The sequence below is a fragment of the Dasypus novemcinctus genome, chromosome 25, assembly GCF_030445035.2.
Source record: "Dasypus novemcinctus isolate mDasNov1 chromosome 25, mDasNov1.1.hap2, whole genome shotgun sequence".
NCBI classification, from domain to species: Eukaryota; Metazoa; Chordata; class Mammalia; order Cingulata; family Dasypodidae; genus Dasypus; species Dasypus novemcinctus.
This window is the reverse complement of record NC_080697.1, coordinates 35,054,128-35,070,473: the sequence shown is the minus strand read 5'-3', so window position 1 is coordinate 35,070,473 and position 16,346 is coordinate 35,054,128. Positions and strand designations below refer to the sequence as shown.

The 16,346-nt window shown below is 41.7% G+C and overlaps 1 protein-coding gene across 2 annotated transcripts in view; it reads right to left on the bottom strand.

The window, feature by feature from the left end:
* MBOAT2 (membrane bound glycerophospholipid O-acyltransferase 2) overlaps window positions 1–15,389 on the bottom strand; it is a 230,032-nt gene extending 214,643 nt beyond the window's left edge. The window contains exon 1 of one of the 2 annotated variants that reach the window (XM_071211942.1): window positions 15,243–15,389. Coding sequence is in view for 1 of the 2 variants with exons in the window: in XM_058287896.2 (XP_058143879.1) it covers window positions 14,529–14,603 (75 nt within the window). In the remaining variant the exon portion in view is untranslated. Of the gene's footprint in view, window positions 1–14,528; window positions 14,817–15,242 lie in introns of those variants that run through there. The other variant, XM_058287896.2, reaches the window with a different exon arrangement.
* Window positions 15,390–16,346: the final 957 nt, after the last annotated feature.

Here is a 16,346-nt window from a genome sequence, read left to right as displayed (position 1 = left end):
CAAAATATGAGGGCTAGCACAAAGCCTGGCACACAGCAATCAATAAATATTTCCTGAATAAGCGAGCCTGTCCCTTCTTTCCTTTGCAAACACTATTTTACTCTACCAGAAGTTGCATTTTTGCTCTGGGATGCCAAGGAAACTTATCCTTCAAGATTCTAGTTCAAACAATACTTGCCCTGCCCAAACCCTCCTCAAGCCAACCCTGACCTAGTAGTGTATTAGTCAGCAAAGGGGTGCTAATGCAAAATACCAAAAGTCTGTTGGCTTTTATAAAGGGTCTTTATTTGGGGTAGAAGCTTACATTTACCAGGCCATAAAGCATAAGTTACTTCCCTCACCAAAGTCTGTTGCCATGTGCTGGAGTAAGATGGCTGCTGATATCAGCAAGCATTCAGGCATTCTCTCCCTCTTAAAGTTCCATGCTCTCAGCTTCTTACAATATCAGCTGCAGGCTGGGATAAGTCTCCTCTCACTCCTGGGGCTTGTTACTATCTGGGCTCAGCTGCTCTGCCCGCCCCATAAGGCCAGCTGTAAACTATCAGGCAAACAGCTCATCTCTCTTCCTGCCGTCTCTGCCGTGTCTAATGGAGCCTTTTTTCTTTCCTCAGGTATCTGCGTCTCTATGTGTTTACTTCCAGGGCTCCAGGATCAAAACTCTTTCTCTGCTGCCATGTGGTTTTCCTGTGAGTCCCCATCCACCAAGGGAGCAGGGACTCAACAGCCTACTGACATGGCCCAATCAAAGCCTGAATCATAATTTAATCAAGTAAAAGTTAAACCTCTGAATCCAATACAATCTAATATGCCAAGAATGAGACCAGTTCACAAATATAATCCAATATCTATTTTCGGAACTCATAAATTATATCAAACTGCTACACCTAGAGTTGTTTTTCCCTTGATGATTCAAGAGTATAGTGATGCCTGCCACCTCTCCAACTAAATCATCCTTCTTTTCTTCCATTATAGTGGAACTGTAGGTGGTTCATGGCTGCCCAGATAGGTTACACTTCCCAGCTGCCCACTACCCACCCAATTCCTTGCTGTTACCAGTGGCCATGTGACAAAGCTCTAGCAAAAGGAATGTGAGTAGAAGTGATAGGTATGTGACACATTTCTGGTTCTTTCTCCTTCTTGCCTGTTGGATCACTGGGACACTTAAAGTCAGTAGTTCTCAAAGTATGGGCTCCAGAATGGCAGCATTAGCATCACCTGTGACTTTGTTAAACATGCAAATGATCAGGTCCCAACCTCTACCTGCCAACCAGGATTATTTATATTAAAACTGTTACGTGAGGAAATTAAGCTTCTATTATCTTTAAGTCAATGAATTATTGCTGGATCTCTCTGTTGCAGCATCCTACCCTTACCCAAACTAATTCCAGCTTGTCTTCTGACACTTATTCACTTCCTATAAATATTTTTAAGTCTTTCTCTTTCCACTAAACTAGAAGCTCAAAGGCCAGAACCAGACCTAACTCACCTTTTTAATATCTCTAGTACTTAATACAACATCTAACCTAGGGTACACACTCAATAATTAACCACTGAAAAATGATATTTACTTAACCTTTTTATCTTTACTACAAAGACCATAGGAAAAAAAAAGTCATACCAGTAATTCATCAACCTTCATTTGATTAAAAAAATGTTCTAAAATTATCACCACTCATTATAGACTAACTTTCCAATTCTAACAATTCTCAGAATGTGCCAATTTGTCAAAGTGCTGTCCTATATACAACTACTACCTGGTCTACTTGATCCCAAGTTTCAGATAAGGGTCTTGATTTTTATCAGATTCTATCTACCCCTATTAATTAACTTATAGTAATACAAAGAACATTTGCTTTTCCTTTTTTTTTGTACCTAGGCCTGTTATATACTGTCTACTGTACAACATAGATGTCTAATCTACTTGCCAATCCATATTACTAACTTAGCCAAAACACACTGACTTGTACTTGTACTGCCTTTCTCCATGATTCTACAAGAGCTACAACTCCAGTTATCATATGTTTACTAAATCTGGTGTTAGGGACCGTAGAGGGAAAAGTAGGTTAATATTCTCATTATTTCTCGAGGTTCCTGGTTTCAATAAAAATATAAAAAAGGGAAACAGTCCAAGAGCCTTCTGGCACTACTCCAGTCTATTTTGTCTTTGCTGTAATGCTGTAATGGTCCCAAAACATCCTTTTGTTTTCTATGTCCCAAGTAGGATTTTTTTTTTAATCTATTCAAGTGTGTCTCTCATCAATGTGCCAATTCCCTGACAGTTACTTTATAGATGACTTTATAGTACTATGTGGTAAATCTCTATACCAAAAACCTTGGAACACTGTATTTCTCCATTAATTTATATTTCATATACATTAAAAAAGAAAGCTAACTCTGAAGAAATGAATCCCCCCAATCAATATCAAAAATTTTAACAAATACACAGTTCAATAATATGTATATCATAATTTCCATTAAAGTCTAGTGGAAAGCTAAATTTCAATGTTTCAATGCCAAGTTTATCAAGATTTTCCTTTACTATGCGGCTTTAAAAGCATTTCCAACAAAAGTGGAAGATATAACTAGTTTAACACTGCCAGAAATGTACAGGGACTATAATTTTAACACTCAGGATTATAGTAGTAGACTAAGAATCCATTAACTATCTCCAAAGATATTAAATACTAGCTAAGAGTACCTCCACCCTGTCTTCTACCTTCATGCTGATGGCTCTACTCAGACACCAAAAATTCTAGTCACTTCTATTTTTGGTATATAGCTAGCATGAACAGCTGTGTCAGTCCTAGTATTAGAAAAGGCATGCTAACAATCACAGTGAAGCATACTGCAGATTAAACTTAAACTCTAAAACCTGAGTAGCTCTCACAAAAAAAAACAAAACACACACACACACACCATTCTGGCCAAAAATCATGCTTAAAAAACTGATAATTTAATGGGGCTTATAAGACAATCAAGATCTTTCTAAATATTACTTTATACCCCACTAGCTAGACTTATTTTTTCTACTGCTTTACAATGTAGGCCAATAATTGTAATAATGGATATGCAAAAAGATAATAGAGTAAAATTGCAACTTTCCACTTTAACAGGGCATTAACTTTCAAGATTACTTCAAGATATGACCTTCTTCAAAAGAAAAGAACAAGTCAAGTAATATTTAATTTGAAACTCTCTTGGTCAATTTAAGGATGATATTACTAAGTGATGAAATATAAGAACTGCATCTTCAACTATGGCACATGGTTTCCAAGTCTTCTGCCCCACTATGGTTATAACCTGGTTTGTCAATGTTCCTTTATGCCTTAGAACACAACAACAGATTTCAGATTGGACTGACCACCTTAAACAATAATAGAAATTCTTACTGGCCAAAATTTGGCCTAGTTCAGGCTCAAGGGAGCAAAAAAAATAAATAAAATTTGAACCAAAAGTTTTAAAATCATATTTCCAGGAAAAATTTCAAAATTTCCACCTTCCCTTGAAAAATCAGTTTGGCAACACTAGGCCAAATTTACTATACGGCAACAATCAGCATAAGTAGGCGCTCTCTCCCTTTAGACTGGACTGGGCTTTCCAGATGGTCATGCTAGCCACACCTCAGAAAATGATACATCTGTGTCCATCTGGAAAGCCCATGGATGATTGACAGACTGCAGGGGGATATCCAAAGCAGTCCTTTGGAGGGCCTTACTAAAAGGAGGGAGTAAGTGGCAGGACACTAAACATGGCAGAGCTTTGTTCTTGGTAGATGAAAACAATTATGCCATCTAAAGGCTTCTTGTTTATCACATCTTTCTCAATCTCTTGATAATCACCTCTTTCCAATCACCTTTTATTACTCCTGTAATCATCTAGCTGAGAATACTGGTACCTCTCATAGTTATTTTCATTTCCTTTTGAATAATCAGTCACATTCCCAAATATTCATCAGTGCAAAGCACTCCTTTTGACTCTTAAAGAAAATAAAGTCAGCTGAAAAGGTTTATATAGCTTACTTCTACTATCTTATATGTTGCGCTTTGGTAACCCTGACCTATGAAGGCATTTTAACTCCCTAGGCTCCCAGCTAGTAAGAGGCACAGTATTAATCAGCTCCAAGAAATGGTGTCCAGTGAAGAATGAATGACGTGAACCAAATTCTGGGAGCTCAGTCAGATGAAAAGTCGACTGAGCTGCAAAGAGAAAGAAGCACCTCAACCAGAGAAGTGGGTCACCACACATTTCCCTGCCTTTTGGTGGGGGGGGGGGGGGGGGGCGCGGTTGAATGCCTATAAAAAAGATAAGAGAGTAGAAAAGTGAAAAAGTGAAGGGCTCACAGTAAAAAGATTCCTGAAAAAACCAAGCCCAGCTCTGCTGGACCACCTCTCACTTCATAGCTTAGGTACTTGGAACTCCCTCAGGCAAGGAAACGCCCCTTCTCTACCAGACTAACCCCTCCAGCAATCTGCTGCTCTTAAATTGTTTGAAAATCACTAGACTGAAGCTACTAGAGGTCCCTTTCTTCTTGAATCCCCAGTGTCTAGTACACTGCCTGGCAGATACTAGACACTCAAATTACACTTGTAAAATAGATCACTGAAAATGTTTTAATAGACTCTGAAGAACCAGGGAGATGGAGTACTGTGTCCTCCACAATCCCTGGAAAAGTACCTTAATAATTATGAGCTTTTACAGTGTACAAAGCACGGTGCTCTATTGTCTACCTGCATTATCTCCTTAATGCTAGCAACCACCCTGGAAGCGGCACCTACTACATCTGCCCCATTTTACAGATGAGGAAATTGAGGCTAACAAAAGTTTAGTCACAAGCTAAGAGTTCACAGCTAATAAGTGACAAGGGGAGTTTGAGCCAGTCTATGCTTTTCACACTAGTCCAGTAACTTCAAACATCTCTATAAGTCAAAGATGCTCCTTGTCATGAAAGATACAAAGATGGGTAAGAGGACTTTATACCTTTGTAGGGAGATATATAAATTAAGCAAAAAAAAAAAAAAAAAAAAAAGAAGTTACACAGGAGCTGTCAGATTAAAATGGGGCATGAGGCAACAGCTCAGAAAAGGTGCTAAATCAGCCCTGGAAATCACTGAAGGACTTTTGTACCACTACTTCCTGGAGTTGGAAGAATATTCAAATTTGACAAGTAGAGAAACCAGAGAAATGTTCCCTTAACAATTCCCTTCTAAAATAATTTCAGATGATACTAGGCTTTTGTTAGGCAAAAGGAGAGAGACTAGTTGGAGTCCAGAGCTGAAGGGCTTGAGGCAAAAGAAAAGTGAAGAGGGCTACAACAGCTAGTAGGAAACTTCTCTCGGTGCCTCTTCCACAGTGCTGAGACTCATTACAGAAACGCTGAATATAGACTTAAGAAATACCTCTTTGAAGAGAATCCAAATCATTACCCTACCTGGGATACCCACATGCCTAAGGTATTATGGAACATAAAACAGAAGCCCAAAGAGGGAGTGTCAAGTGATAAATCTTTAAAAGTTTCATCAAAGAGGTACAGGCTTTGGGTGAATATTAAAAAATAAGTGTTTGCCAGCCCAATAAAGTGAGGTATGATTTCAGGCAGAGGAAAGAGCTGAAGCAAAGGCATGGAGTCAAAAGACAGAAAAACATCAAGGGCAACTTTAAGTAACTGAGTATGCAAGTACTTCAAGAAGCAGCAGACCTGGGTTTAAATTCCAGCTCTACCATTTCCATAAGCATGGCTTTGGGTCATTTAATAACTGTGTTTGGAGAGAGTGTGAGTATGTGAGAGGAGTGGAGAAAAACAGGGGTGAGAAGAGGTGAATATCAAAAAAGGAGCTGGGAGAAGCAGCCAGATTTTAGAGGTTCTAAGTCTGTCCTTTAGGTCAGTGACTCTCAAAGTTAAGAACATAGTAAGAATCAAATGGAATAAGTATCAGGCCAGGAGGGCCATTTAATTTTGGCCTCCAATTACAGGAAGAACTGCAAAATTTATTCACATACATACATTGTATCCCTAGAGATACAAGGAGAGGATTAAAAAGGACATCTTAAAATTGTCCCAGTACAGAGACATACCACCTAGAGTACATTATGAATTTTATTTTTCCTAAATCTTGTGACTGCACTGTCAATAGCAAAATTATACTGCCTTATACTTTGGGAAACATGTTAATTTTTTAAATGCAAACATTTTTAAAAGTAAATCACATTTTTATAATCTTGTAATAATATGGAAAACCTTTAAAAAATAAAAGTGTTTCAGGTTTTTCTCCACTTTTTTGGAGAAGGGGGAAATGAGGAGGAGCCTTGTCAAAAATGCAGATTCCCTGGCCCTTACTCAGTACAGCCTGGGACTATATATATTTTTAACAGCAATTCCCAGTGACTCTACCCTCTTTCCCCCAGCCGCTCCCTCATGTTTGCTCTTTGTTTTTGCTCACTGTCTGCTTTTTTTTCTTTAGGAGGCCCTAAGAACTGAACCCAGGACCTTCCATGTGGGAGTCCAGCATTCAACTGCTTGAGCCACATCTGCTCCCTGCAAGTGATTTTTGATACAAGTGTTCTCAGAGCCACACTTAAAAAATACTGCAGTAGGAAATATGGACGCTTTGGAGAGTTGTTTTTTTTAAAGATTTATTTATTTACTTATTTCTCTCCCCTTCACCCCCCGCCCCCAGCACCCAGTTGTCTGCTGCGTCCATTCATTGCGCTCTTCTGCGACCGCTTCTATCCTTATCAGAGGCACCCGAAATCTCTGTTTCTTTGTTGCGTCATCTTGTTGTGTCAGCTCTCTGTCTGTGTGGCGCCATTCTTGGGCAGGCTACACTTTCTTTCACATTGGGCGGCTCTCCTCACGGGGCGCACTCCTTGCGCGTGGGGCTCCCCCACATGGGGGACACCCCTGTGTGCCACGGCACTCCTTGCGCGCATCAGCACTGCACATGGGCCAGCTCCACACGGGTCAAGGAGGCCCGGGTTTTGAACCGCAGACCTCCCATGTGGTAGGCAGACGCCCTAACCATTGGGCCAAGTCAGCTCCCCCCTTTGGGGAGTTTTAAGCAAGGAAGTTAACAGATTAGAATTGCATTCTGCAAAGTTTGCCACTGGATTTTCTCTCGGCTTTGGGGACAGAAGCCTGCCTGCAGTGGGTTTAAGAATGAATAGGTAAGAGGTGATGAGTTTTGCTTGTTGCTTATTATTATTGTTGGAATAATGACAGTACTCTAAGAATGACTGAAGTGATGGATGTACAACTATGTGATTACATTGAATATCACTGATTGTATATTTAGAAAAAAAAGAACGAATAGGAATTAGGGAAATAGAAATAGCAAGTCAACTATTCTTTCAGAATGTATGACTGAGAAGAAAAAGATCAAATAAGTAATATTATGAAATAAGTATCAGTAATCATAATGTGCTGGACAGTAATTCAATGCCCCTCCAGATTCTATTTCCATCTACCTTACTCTTTAACTCTATGCCCCAAAAGCATCAACTTGCCCCCTTAACATCTTGTCTCCCCAGGGGGAGGCACAAACAGATCAGAGGATGGGAGAAGGGAGGGAAGGAGGTCTTTATCTATTTATTTCCCCCATTCCCCCCACCACAGGATTACCACAGGATAGCCAAGTCCCTCTACTGGAGGCCACAGTTCCCCCTGTCAAGTAGCCCTTGCTATACAGCTATCCTCTGCTTCTACTTTTCCCTTCTCCTTGAGCCTCCAGACATGGGTTCCGGCACACTGGAGACTGTACTATTCCTTGCTTATTTCCCAAACCTTTCCGTATCTTTGTAAATAGTTCTTCAAGTCTCCTTGGTTACCTAGTTTAATCTGTCTCCTACCAGAACCCTGACTGATACACGTAACATTAAGTAGAATACACATGCCGAAACAATGACAAATCCAAAATGCTTTTATGGTTCAAATAATAAAGCAATCACATCAGATGGGATTCAGAAAAAGATTTATTATGCAAGATGCACTGAATATGGACTTAGAAGATTGATTAGGATTTTGATAAACAGAGATCAAAGGAAAAAGGGGGGCACATTACTAGAGCCTATCCAGATCTCCTGAATTCTGATTCTCTTTTTGCACATTAGCTTTCCCTCCCCCTTTTCCATACCCTACATATTTATTAAAGCATGGTTTCAGTTTTAACCCATGTCACTCATAGAATCACTAAATGACCATTCTCCTGAGGACCACATTTACATCTTTGTTTTATTTTAAATCCTGCAAAATTCTATCATCATAAAATCCCACCTGGTAAATCAACTGCTGGCAAATGCTACCAGTAAGTTATTTTGGTTATTTCCCTGGAAAGTCAGCGCTGATGGACCACAACAAACAGAGGCCAGGGTTATCTGTACCCTACAGAGGCAGTAACAACATAGGAAGCATTTTTAAAGCTGGGGAATAAGGGACTCTTAAAGCAGCAGGAAAGCAGAAAAACCACTTTAGACTCCAAATTCAAAACTAGATTTTAATCCTAGTTTAATCACTGTGTAAGCATATTACTGAACCTGAACCTCATACTTTCCTTCCTAAAAAGTTCCAAAAACTAAAAATGAATTCATATAAAGATGTTAACTTCTCAAAGTAAAAATATAAAATAAATTCCAAATATCTCATCATTTTTAAAGAAAGTAAATGTACATCAAACACACACTAGGAGCCAAGCACTTTACAGAGATTATATGTCTTAACCTTCATAAGAACCCATAAGAAGGTACTATTTATTATTATTCTTATTTTACAGATGAGACTAGGACTTAAAGAAAAATATAGTAATTTGTCAAAGAACACGAAGCTAGAGAAGCCTGGTTCCAAACCTAATCAAGCCATCTTCCCCACACCATTACTTTCTATTAATAAAGAGAAAGGAATACACAGAAACATAACTTAACTGCAATTTTCAGGGCACATGGTATTTTGCTTAGCTGCTTCTGATTAAACAGATACCCAATTTCAAGTCTTATTGTTGAAAACGTCTTCAAAATGTATTAGTCCACTTTCCTCCCCTAAGTTTGGTCCAAAAAGATTTTTGAGCTACTTCTTCAATCAATAAAACAAAGAATAGAATCATGGAATTTTAAAACTAGGCTCAAAACATACTCATTTACACAGGAGAAAACTAATTTATATAAAGTAACATATCCAAAGTTAGTTAATGAACATGTGCCTTCCCTATTAAAAGGACACTTTCACAACAGACTCAGTATTTTCAGGATCCCCATAACAAAGACTGATATACATTATAAGTGTCAGAGTAGACAGGATAGACAAGTCAAATACTTATGTCCTAAACTTCAAGGATTCAAATGGCAACTTACACTTTAAAATATTTGCTTGTTTTATTGCCACACACCTTCTTCTCCTAAAAGTCATATTCTCACAAAAGTGCAACACTGAGAACTATGCTTTTTTCTTTAACTGTAAAATGGGGTTCACCATAGTATAAGCCTTTAGGAGGATTAAAGAAGTTAATTTCTTAAACTACTCTTTTCCATAACATGTTACTTCATTTCGCTATTAAGTAGTACAGGAAGGCAAAATATACAGAAAATGTCAATCAACAAACAGACCACCTCTCAATAAAAAGAAAACAAGGATTTTATGAGCCTTCACTTTCCTTTCCCTCTAATACACACTCATTTTCCCTTACCGCAATCATAATCACCAGCACTTCCGTGTTTGTGGGCTTTAGGAAGCTTTCTTTCCAACCTCACAAAACCCAAAAAAGGCTGACAACCCAAATCCAAAACAATGATCTACCAAAAATATTTGCCACATGTTGAGAACATAAATTAAAATTGACTTTTTACTTAAATGCATAATACCTTACATATCATTCTACCTAATTTATTAGTTATATACTCCAGCCTTTGCATTTCATCTGAATTCACAGGTGTTATGAGGATTCAATTAAGTAACACAATGTATGTAAAAAGCTTTGGAAACTGTCAAGTACTATCCCTTATAATTATTATCTGAATTGGCAGGATTAGTAACACATAGCAAATTCTGCATCCTTTTCCCACCTGTTGCCCCTGTTCCAACCTTTCAAAAATAGCTTTAGTCCCCTTTTACCCCTCTCCTCCCAAAAGAGTTCAGCCACTTTTATCTAAAACAGTGAGCCCTACCCACAAACACAACTGTTCAATGGCTGTACATGCCAGGCTGATCCCTAATTGGCCTTCTGCCAAGTATGCCATACAGAATATCATATCACTAGGGAAATTTACTCCACTTTCATAGTAGTAATTACAGCATCATGGGAAATAAAGAAAGAAAATGGTTAAAAAGAAAGGAAGGGAAGCAGAGAAGGGGGGAGGGAGGAAAAAGACAGCATAGCAACCTCAGAGAGTCTGGTAAACTCAGGGTTAGGTAAATCAAATGTAATAGATACTGAGAGTTTAAAAATCTAAAAAGTAGGTTGATCTGTGAACACATTTAATGTTTTATTTTGGCACTCACTCTGGGGGTCTTTTAAAATTCACCACATCAGCAACTAATAAAGTACACAAGCTGATGTCTTCTAGATAACATGCTTGGCCCTTTTCTTTGATATAGTTCTCCCTTATTCCAAATTCTTTCTCAAAACTCCTTATATCTTTTTTTTTTTTTTAAGAGATATATGGGTATTGAATCCAGGACCTCATACATGGGATGCAGGCGCTCAACCACTGCACTACACCTGCACCTCTCCTAATAGCCTTTTAATAACAACCACCTCCTAACCATTACCCCAAAAATAAAACCACCTGGAAAGCAAGGCCTACAAAGGGAAATCAGATGCTAGATACTTTCCCTATCTAAAAGCATCATTTAACCTCAATACTAGGTTTTATATTTTTATTTAAGTTTAAAGCCTACTAAACAAACACTACAGCTCTCTCAATGACCCTCTGGAATTTTCAGAAAAGATTAAGCAATTCAGTAATTAGTAATCTAAAGCAAAATCTCTTGCTCTTTTTCCTTCCCTCACCTCAGCCTTATTGCAAAACACTTCCTCCTTTCTCTAACTTACCTTGCACTTTAATTCTTATATTACATACAAAGAAAAATAAATGCTATCATTTAATAAATTCTATATTCACTCTAGTAAATAAGATAAACTATTTTTCTTAGAGTCCTTTCCTTCCCATGACATCAAACAACTGCCTTTATAATTTCCTAAATTTTCAAAACATTGTTAATTAGCACATACCAAATTAACACACTAATAAGTTACATTTTTACACTTTTCATTTCCTGATTTGTCTTTTTTCTGTTGAATCACACTATTTGATTACAACCAATTCATAGGCTTTCTTTCAACCTGGACTCAGTTAATTACCTATTATAAAAATTATTTTCTATTTTGCTCCATTTTAAAACAATGGCTAAGTTATTACTTATTTTAGTAATTCCAAGAACTTCAACAACAAAAATGTCAATTCTTCAGTACTTCAAAGGAACAATCACTATAAAAAGTTAAGGCTTGTGTGGTATTAATCCAATATTCTTAAAACTTGCTTAGAGAAGAAAAATTACTCAAAGTATAGATTCATGGCCTTATAAATTCAGAGTAATTCCCAGAAAATGAAAGACTTTGGTGGTTCAGGGCTATGTACACCCCAGAAAAACATGTTCTTAAACTTATCCCATCCTTGTGGTTGTGAACCCCTTGTAAATAGGACTTCTGATGAAGTTACTTCAGTTAAGGTGCGACCCCACTCAGTCAGGATGGGTTGGGTTTTTTTTTAAGATTTATTTATTTATTTATTTCTCTCCCCTTTCCCCCCAACCCCAGTTGTCTGTTCTCTGTGTCTATCTGCTCCGTCTTCTTCTTTGTCCGCTTTCTGTTATTGTCAGCGGCACGGGAATGTGTGTTTCTTTTTGTTGCGTCATCTTGTTGTGTCAGCTCTCCGTGTGTGCAGCACCATTCCTGGGCAGGCTGCATTTTTTTTTGCGCTGGGCGGCTCTCCTTACGGGGCGCACTCCTTGCGCATGGGGCTCCCCTACGCTGGGGACACCCCTGGGTGGCACGGCACTCCTTGCACGCATCAGCACTGCACATGGGCCAGCTCCACATGGGTCAAGGAGGCCCAGGGTTTGAACCACAGACCTCCCATGTGGTAGGCAGATGCCCCATCCATTGGACCAAGTCCACTTCCCTTGATGATGTCTTGATTTGGACTTCTCCTAGCCTCAAAACAGTGAGCTAATAAATTCCTATTGCTTAAGCCAACTCATTGCATGGTGTTTGCTTGAGAAGCCAAGGAAGCTAAAACAAAGACCTTTAGATAATAAAGAATTGTCAAAAATTCTAAGTCCTGTCACCTTCCCTTGATTCTCCTGCTTATTTTAGTACTGACAGGAACTTCCTCTGGCTTACTGGGATGTTTAGATGAGTTAATTAAAATTAAATCGCACTCTCTGCCTAGAAGAACCCCCGCACACAATCTTGGTGCGTATTTTCATCGTTCTCTCCCATTTCTCAGCAAGCTCTGTTCTTTTCCCCCATTTCCCAATAAATCCTTTTTACTGGCCTAAAAAAAAATTAAATCCCTTTGTAAAAGCTGTAAGCATTACACAAATTAAAAGCTATTAGCATAGTAAAGAAAATAATTTTTCATCAGGGTAGGGAGGGGTAGAACTATGACCCAAAAAAGAAAAAAAAAAAAAATTTAAGGAAGGTAGAAAAGAAAAAAAGGAGATAGAAAGGAAATATGCCTTTCTCCCTAAAAGAAACAAACAAGTATAAGCCTTTTTGCTTACACCTGGCTTCTCATCAGCAACATTTTTAAACAGATATCTACCCTGCATTTGCTTGTACAGTGGGAGCAATCTGTTTAAATGAGGGGTGCAGTATACTAAAAGGTCATATGCTGCACTTCAGTTTGGAAATCTGTAAAGCCTCCACAAGGCTAAGACAAGAAAACCTAAGGCCCAATCAAGTTATTAATAAAGAGACAAAAAATATTTTCTTATAATAAATGATTAATTTCACCACCGGTACTTTCATCTGTTGAAGATATGTGGGGGGTAAGTACTTCACCACTTACCAAAAGTTATGACTGAAATATAAGAATTCAGCTTTGAACAGAAGGGAAAATTCTTTTTATAATCATATGACATACTTCAGTCTAATTTTTTTTTTTAGAACAGCAAAGCATAAAGCAGTTAGTATTATAACATCAGACACAGGAGTTCTTTCCATCTTGCTCCTATGAAAAGCAGTCTGGAGACAGAGGAATCCTGTATTAGAAATGAAATCCCTGATGACATCATTAACACAGACACAGTCAAGGTAAGGACAGTGCACCAGCACTCTGTAGAGCCCGAACATTTTTCTAAATCAAGTACATTTGAAATAATTTTAAGCAAAGTGTTCAAATTTAATTACCTTTAGCCCAGGGCTAGATCAATTATCTAACCATAAACCCCATCAACAATTGCCCTGAATCTCACAACAAAATACTTCCAAACTTTCTTTTCTGAATTAAAGCAGTGCTGCTTTTCCCATCACAACACTCCTTTTTCCTTAATCATCCTTAAGTCTTTTCTACAGGCAAACGTAATTGGCCTCATTTAAGTGCCATCCTTCCAAATACAGAGTCAAAAAGCTTTTTTTAGGGTGGGGAGAGAGAGTGGAGGAAAGGATGGCTTCTTTCATTCACAAGGTGACAACTTTCTCAGCTAGAAATCCTAAGCTTATTAACTCACTTTGACTTTTCTTCATAACCTCGGCCTTCCCCCAAACTGTTGCCTGGCTCGCTCAAACAAACCACACTTCAACGCAACTGTTCCAAAAGTGCAACGTCGCTGAATATTGCCCTCTTTCACACCCATAAACATCCATGTGCAAGGAGTTCAACTGCAGGTTCTAGCGCACTCTTTAAACCTCGACCCAGACGTCGTGCTTCTCAGCGGAGTTAAAGTCGGCTCGGGGCACAAACATTCAAGCTTTTGCAAAACACAACCTTTCGTACCTACAGTCCAGACCCGTGCCCGTAGGTACCTGGAAGCGGCTTGAAAATGTATACACTCAAAAACTACCCGGTGCGCGCCCAGATCCCAATCCGATGGCTGCTGCTGGCAGAGAGCAGGGACCAAACATGCACATACGCACGTCTATATAAATAGCCCTCCAACGTGTCTATAGCATGTACCACTGCACATGCCCACCCCCGCCCGGGACTGGGGGGGTTGGGTGGGCATGGAGAGGGGGGCTGGGTGGGCGCGCTGAGGAAGGGCGGGGGAAGGCGAACCCGAGACAGAGTTAGGTTCTCAGACAATAACAGGTGGATCGCCCTCTCCCTGGCAGGGGTGGGCAGCGCAGAGTGGCCCCGAGCCCCCGCCCCCACTCCCTCCCGGGCCCGGAGCAGATGGGCGCAACGACCCTGGGGAGGGCGATGCGGGCGAGATGCCACCAGATGCCTTTCCCCCCCCGCGGCCGAGGGCGCAGCCGGGCCGTGGGGGCGGCTCCCGAACCCGGGTTCCGCCCGAGCCCGGACAGCGGGGCCGGCGCGACGGATACCTGGTCTATGGGCAGCTGCACGGCGTTGCTGAGGGGCTGCAGCAGGGTGGAGCCCGTGGTGCTGGTGGTGGCCATGGCCGGGGTCTCCGCTCGGCCGCCCGCCCTCCTCGCTCCCCGCCTCCCGCGCTCGCCGACTGGCCGCTCGCGCTCGGCCGCGAAGGAGGCTGCGCCGGCCGAGGACGACCGAGATGAGGATGGAGCCGACGCTCCTGGCCCTTCGCCGCTCGCGGTCGGAGAGCAGCTCCGGGAGGAGACGCGGGGAGGGACCCGAGGAGGCGGTGACGGGCTCGCCCCACCCCCTCCTCCCCCGCCGGGCAGCCCGCGGCCCGACGCCAGCCCGCCCCGCCGCCCGCTCCCTCGGCTCCCGGGACCGACTCGGCTGCGCCGGACCAGGCCGGCTGCGGCCCGGGGGCGCCCGGCCGCCTCCCCCGCCCCTTGACTTCGAGCAGCTTCCAGCCACCCCCTCCCCACCTCGCGCCCTCTTGCGCCAATCAATGCCTCAGCCCAATCGCGGCGCGGGGCCCCGAGCCAAGCAGCCAATCGGAGGCGGTTAGCCGAGCTTCTTCCCGCCCCCGCCCGCCGAGGCCCCGGGTGAGGGGCCCCGGCCGCGGCTGGAGATGCCGGCCGGGGGCCGCTCCGCGGTGGCGCTTGGGCTTCTCAGCCAGGCTGTGGAGACTGGGCTACGCGGGAAGGGTTGACTACGGCTCCCCTCACCTTTCATTTCTCTTCCCGGGGAGTCGGTGGCCGCCCCCCAGCTCTTTCCAGGAGGGTCAGTGGACCACAAAGGGGGAGCGCGGCGGCCGCCAGACAAAGGGGCGATTTGAGGGACGCCGCCTACCCAGACCGGAGGGAAGTTGGGACAAAGCCAGCGGCTGGAGGAGGAGACCGATGTGTCAAAAAAGTGACCTAGATGAGAAGTCCCTTTCCCTGAAGGATTGATTTGTAAAAAGCCTAAACCGGGAAACAATTCCAGTTGTCCGGGCATTTCAGTCACCCTCAAGCCCTACCTGGGCATCCCAGAAGGGGAGAAAAACACTAGTCTGGGGACCACACTCGGGATTGCCTCCAACCAGCTAGGGAGAGAAACAGTTCTTTGTTGTGTTAAAGTTTAATTCTTTGGTAGCCAGCGGCCCTGTGTTCAAAGTCCCTCCTTCTGAAAGGCTGTTTCTTTCCAAGCGTCTCTTCACTCCGTAAAGGCTTTCTCCCCCAAGAGATGTGTGCTATTTCCACATGTCTTCAGTATGTGTGGTGTCTTTTGTGTTACGTGCTATATTCATACTATGTGCACCAAAATTTAGTAAAAGGAAAACATTTGAGCTCATTGAAAATACAAGTATCACCTTTTGTTTAAATTATTTTAAGTAAAGGAGGGGAAATGCCAGTGGAGAATATCAGGAAAGCTCAAAATTCTAAGGATTTAACAGTTAAACTTGGGGTAGACATAGCTCATGTTCACTGAAACTCTAACCACATGCAGAACGCTGTTTTAAGTGCTTTACAGATACAGCAACTCAATCCCCACAATGACCATGCGAGATGGGTACTCTTGCCACCCTCAGAAAAGCTGTCAAACGGAGTCACAGAGACGTTAAGTAACTTGCTCAAGAGGGCACAGCGAATAAATAGCAGAGAAAGGATTGAAACCAAGTAATCTACCTCCAAAGCTCACGGTTTAAAGGCTTGGTCTTCTAGTTCCTCACTTAACCCCAGTCGGGAAATTCTCACCAGCTATTGGATGTACTTGATTGCTCTGGTCTTGAATAATGAGTCTACAAGTGCTCCTGTCAGTCACTACTCTGGACCTTAACTGCCTCTCTG